Source organism: Acyrthosiphon pisum, chromosome A1, assembly GCF_005508785.2.
Source record: "Acyrthosiphon pisum isolate AL4f chromosome A1, pea_aphid_22Mar2018_4r6ur, whole genome shotgun sequence".
NCBI classification, from domain to species: Eukaryota; Metazoa; Arthropoda; class Insecta; order Hemiptera; family Aphididae; genus Acyrthosiphon; species Acyrthosiphon pisum.
In genome coordinates, this window is record NC_042494.1 from 129,211,409 (window position 1) to 129,217,327 (window position 5,919).

Genomic DNA, 5,919 nt, shown 5'->3' on the forward strand with positions numbered 1-5,919 from the left:
TCGGAAAAAATAAACACACCACTGAAATAAATCCCACGGAAGTAACAGTCCATAGCGCCTTACAATATATAATTAGGTACTGTACTATTATAGTAGGTATTATTTCGTTGATTATACTGTTAATTAACTCGAAAACTAATATAATATTTTTATAATAATTATTATAATTTCATATTATAGGTACTTATTAGTTTGATTAGAAATATTAACAGGTTAAGTATAGTTGTCATAATACATTTTTTACTTGTAATTATATTTTTCAAACATATATTCATTACATTTATATAAAAAAAACGACAATAATCAAAAGTAATATTAATATTATAATAAAGCTGAAGAGTTTGTTCAGTTGAATGCGCTAATCTCAGGAAATACTGGTTTGAATTGAAAAATTAGTTTGTGTTGGATAGTCCATTTATGGATGAAGGTCATAGCTAAGTTATATAATATCACGCTACGGCCAATAGGAGCCCGGGGAGGTGCTCAAACAGGGATTTTGAGATTTACGATGGAAATGTTTGTTTATAAAAATGGTTGGTTATAGGAGAAATAATTAGTAAATATAGTATTTATTTATTATTGTTTTCCATTAGTTTATCGAGTAGATCAGGTATAAGTATGCATCAAATAGAATTTTCGCACATTGCCTATACCAAGGTGACTAAATACTAAATAGTCATTCTTCGTCATTGTCCGCGATTCCGCGTAGTCGCATTACTTACCAGCTTGGCTGAATTGCACTTACAGCAGCGAGTTACACCCAAAAAGAGTTGAACAACCACAATATTTTTAAGAGTTTTAATTTTTTACAGGCAACGAAGTTCGCGGGATCAGCTATAGTTAATTAATAAATAAATTTATATTTATATTTAAATTTTTTTTTAAACTAGTAAAATATGATCTAAGGACGACTCACTAGTAAAGTAGTATATTTGTATAGGGAAGTTAAGTTTGAATTTTAGCTAAACATGACCTCAATAAATATTTAGATACTTCTTTAAGTATAACTAATTTTTCGATTAATTCAGGTACTAATAATATTTGAAGTTATAGATTAATGTTTTTTCTATACACTGTTATTCAAAGGCGTAGATGAGTCATAAATAATAATACACGTAATAAATAGATGTGTTATAACTTAAATTTGAACTCAATATTACGAAAAATGATCTAAAGCAAATACGGTATGTCAGCCTATAAATAATACTAATGAATTAATTATATATAGCGAGTTAATGAATTCGCTATCAAACAAGATTTAGTGGGTTCATGGTTGGTCAATTAAATTGTATTGAACCATTAGAAAAATCAATTTTGTATGTAACTTGGTATTAGGATATTATTTCATCATTAATTATTAAATTTAATTACATTTGAGGTTATCATTATTGGTCAGCGAGGACTACCTATAATATTGCTTAGTATAGTTTTAAAATGTTTGGGAAGTACCTATGTATTTTTTAGGAAAATATTTCTGCCCTAAATTTACAATGTAAATCCCTATATATGGCACTCTCCAATTCCATTCAAAAATACTTACATTTTTTTTGTATTTAAAATGCATATTACTCCTGCGGAAAAACGTGTTCTTCTGCCAATTATCTTTTAGATTCGAGAGTGGAGTTGATATTAAAATTATGTGTGTTCTTTAACTGTCTGTCATCGCCTTTTGGAATAGTTAAAATACTTTGATTAACGAAACAGATATAAGTATTAGTATTTAGTAGGTACCTATAGTACTTAAACCAAAAACTGTATTTTGATTTTTACGTTATGACCTTGAGTACCTATGTATTTTACTGTGTATTTGAATGATTTATAATGAAAATAGTAAAAGTCAAATTCAAGCTCAATAACTTTTTTTTATTCTAGAAATAATTTTTATTTATTAGCTATATAATATCATATATAACTTTCACCTCTTAACCCTATAAGTTTGCCCAAATATTTACCCATTCGTTAGTTTTTCAGTGATTAAAAAAACTTGACCTGAGTCAGCAATATGTAACAAACTAGTAATTAAACAATATAAAATCAACCGTCGATTGCCGAGTTTACAACTTAGTTAGACTATAAATCAAGTGTGTTTTGCTCTCTGGTGGTTCAATTTGAATTTATGTGTTGTATCTAACGTTATTACAACTAATTTAAATATTTATTTGAATAGACTAAGCCGTCTTAAAAATAGTATTATTTTATAACTGTCTTATTTTTTGTTAAGTGTATTCAAATTTTGCTATCATGTTACAATTTATTTGAATTCCATAAGTATCAATTAATGGGTATTGATTGGTCTTAGAAAATATTATTTCCAAGCGATATTCCTCAAAGTATGTTATGTGTTTGTACACAATAATTTATTATTATTATAATTATTATACATTGTACATTACATTTTATATTTATAAAATTATTTGTCATGTATTAGATTATTGTTAGGGTATTCCCGATTTTGACAATACTGTAATGCAGTTAAAACAAATTGGTTTTAATTCAAGTAAATTTTTCTTAAAAATTAAGATATAATATAAAACAATGCATATTAGGTATATTTAGTTATACAAATTTTTGATTTTTTAGAACTATTAATTAATTAATTAGGTATACATTATTTTATTTCAGGTAAAAATGGGAAAATTTATTATTTTTACATTACTTTTCGGGTTTGTATTTGGCGCGGATGACGTGTTACAATTAGACCAAGGAAAATTGACTGGAAGTAGTTTGAGGTCAAGAAATGGACGAGAATTCAAAACGTTTCAGGGAATACCCTATGCCAAATCACCTACCGGGGATCTTAGGTTTAAGGTAAAACATACTTTCAGATGTAACAACTAAATATCCTTTAAAAATTGTATTTAGTAGAGTAGGTACAGCGTTTTAGTGAGTAGTAATATAAATTTTATTACATTTTTAGTAATACATTCAATCTACATCCACTTTAAAACTTGAGTCTTGGACACACAATTGCCTATACTAAACTCCTTAAAACAGCCCGTATTGAAATTTCCTTAAATGCAATTCCGATTATTGTTATTAGGATCCAGTACCAGCAGATCCGTGGATAGGTATTTTAAATGCTACTACCGAGCCACAAGTGTGTATTCAGAAGAATTTGTTCTATTATCAACAAGCGGATATCCTTGTCGGTGCAGAGGACTGTCTATATCTCAATGTGTACACTCCAAAAGTAATCAAACAATATGAAATACAATACAATTTTAACTAAAAAAAAAATTATAATTAAGTTTGTTTTTAATCAATTAGGAAGTTGAAAATATATTAATTTTGTTAGGTATTGAAAATTTAAAAATCTTGTTTAATATTATATTATGATATTTTTAGATACCAAAAAAAGGTGATCGAGAACTGCTTCCAGTCATGTTTTGGATTGCCGGTGGAGGTTATTTTTCTGGTTCGGGAGGTTTAAGTTTATATGGTCCTCAATATTTGTTAGACAAGGATATAGTTCTAGTTACCCTAAATTATAGACTTGGAATTCTTGGTATATTATTTATTAAGAAACCAATATAATATTATACATTTAATAATTTAATACATATGACAATTAATATTTTTAGGTTTTATAAGTACTGAAAACGATGACTTACCGGGTAATTATGGTATGAAAGACCAAGTTTTAGCACTAAAGTGGGTCCAAAAAAATATTGATAAATTTGGCGGAGACCCAAAAAAAGTTACATTATTTGGACAAAGTGCCGGAAGTGCTTCTGTTGGTTTACATTTGTTATCACCAATGAGCAAAGGTAAATTATACAATTGTATTAAAAGATCAAAATACAATTTCTTCTAAATTATAAATGTTTTGAATTATAATAGGTTTGTTCCACAAAGCAATTATGGAAAGTGCAACGCCATTAAACCTTTGGGGTGTATCTCCACCAGGATGGGCAAAGCGAAGGGCTTTAGCTGTATCAACTATTGCTGGATGCCCTCTAGACACAAAACAAATGATTAAATGTTTAAAAGAAGTACCTGCGAACGTTTTAGTGAACTTATATAACAGTTTTTTTGTAAGTATATCATATTCGAACATTAAAGAAGTTATACAATTCAAAATGCATACTTATCTACTAATCTGTGTAAAGACGTTTTCCAACTAAATAAATACTGAATTTTAAACTGTGTCTATCACAGTTTGTACTTAATACATTTAATATACTTATATTTATTTAACCAATTAAATATTTAAATAATGACTCAAATTCTCCTGGGTTATCCGCCTTGGCAGTGGCGCCCAAGATATATTTTTCAGGTGTAGCAAGAAAAAATTTTGACATTACACCTAGTAATAGGGTTGGGCGCCACTGAGCCTTGGCACAAATGCGGTTACTTCTGCATAGGTACCTCACATTAGCTCTATATTGTACCTGTTGAGAGACGTATACATTCACGGTTAACCTATTAAAAATTATATATTTTTATTTATTCTATTTTATTTATTTTTACAGGAGTGGAGGATTTATCCAATAATTAATTTCATGCCTGTTGCTGAAAACTGTAATGAAAAAAAAGAATCGTTTTTATGTAAATATCCTTTACTGGACTTTGAACAAATATCAAAAGTTCCAGTTTTAATGGGAATGAACTCTGGAGAGGGTGGTATTTTTGCTTCTAGTAAGTGATTACGTTTATATTCTACCAGCAACTGTTGGTAGCCGGTAGGTAAGAACAGTGTTGCGCAGAAAAAAGGTTTTCTTCATACCTAACCCGTCATTTGAGTAGGTGGGTGGATAGGAATTTTGTGAACTAAAAACCAATTAAATGATTATATTTTACAAGTTTTTAGGTGTCTTAAAATTGTTTGAATATCGCGAGGGTCTTTGTGAATTATTTGTGCTGACTGGTGGGTAAAGAATACTGAATATTATGTTTTGCATCATGTGTGTTTAAATGTTAACCACTGATAGGAATTGGCTGAAAGATATTAATTCTTTTATTATTAATAATTTATAACGTTGAATAATATATGTTATGTTTGAAAATTGAAACTTTTGAATAACTTGAGGAATTGTAATTACAATTTGTTTACAGATGTATAAATGTTTTAATTGTTTGTATGTTTTTTTGAATAGGAATGTATAACGCAACTGATCTTGTGTATACTGAATTGAAAGAAGATTTTGATCATTACGTATCGTCATTTTTAGAGTATAGATATACGACAAAGTATTCAGATATTCCAATAATTGGCGACAAGATATTTCAACGATATTTCCCCGACGGTACTTTGAATGATCCATTGAATGCTGTCAAAGTATGTTTTATTCTACTGTCAAATAACAAAATGTTTTCAAAAATTATTTTATACTTATGATTAATAAATAATGATAGGAATAATGTATTAGATAATATTAAAAGAATTTTAAATCAAGGTATTTATTAAATATTTAAATACCAAGTTAATTTTTAACCTATTCTGTAGAAAACAGTCATACAGTTTGAAATTGAATATAATAATATGTAGGCATAATATTATAATATTATATTATATTGTAACGGCTTCTGACAGTCATTTCAGTTATATTATAAAAAACAAATAATATTTTATAGTGATGTTTTTAAAATAACAGTTTTGATTTAAATAGTTTTGTTAAAGGAAATATATTACAATGGCAATTATTCGAATATTTAATTTATAATGTTTATAGATGATTTCTGGCGGTTTATTTTTACATGGTATCTTTAAAATGGCAATTGAGTTATCACGACCGGTATATTATTACATATACGATCATTTGAACTATGTATCGTTTAATTCGGTATATGGACCATATCCATTTCCAAAAAAATTAGGGGTAACGCACGCTGACGAAGTAACCAGTTTGTTTTATACAACTGAACGTGGTGACCTACAGGGAGAGGACCTCAGTGATATCAAATCTTATGGTGAACATA

The 5,919-nt window shown here is 28.1% G+C and overlaps 1 protein-coding gene across 1 annotated transcript in view; it reads left to right on the forward strand.

The window, feature by feature from the left end:
* The first annotated feature begins 2,093 nt into the window (after positions 1–2,093).
* The window catches only part of LOC100166921 (esterase FE4), a 7,497-nt gene continuing 3,671 nt past the window's right edge, over positions 2,094–5,919 (forward strand). Inside the window, exons 1-9 of the mRNA XM_008182475.3 lie at positions 2,094–2,330; positions 2,623–2,808; positions 3,041–3,190; positions 3,346–3,505; positions 3,582–3,767; positions 3,841–4,034; positions 4,473–4,638; positions 5,097–5,278; positions 5,673–5,910. Of these exons, the coding sequence (XP_008180697.1) occupies positions 2,629–2,808; positions 3,041–3,190; positions 3,346–3,505; positions 3,582–3,767; positions 3,841–4,034; positions 4,473–4,638; positions 5,097–5,278; positions 5,673–5,910 (1,456 nt within the window). The 5' untranslated portion in view covers positions 2,094–2,330; positions 2,623–2,628. The remainder of the gene's footprint in view (positions 2,331–2,622; positions 2,809–3,040; positions 3,191–3,345; positions 3,506–3,581; positions 3,768–3,840; positions 4,035–4,472; positions 4,639–5,096; positions 5,279–5,672; positions 5,911–5,919) is intronic.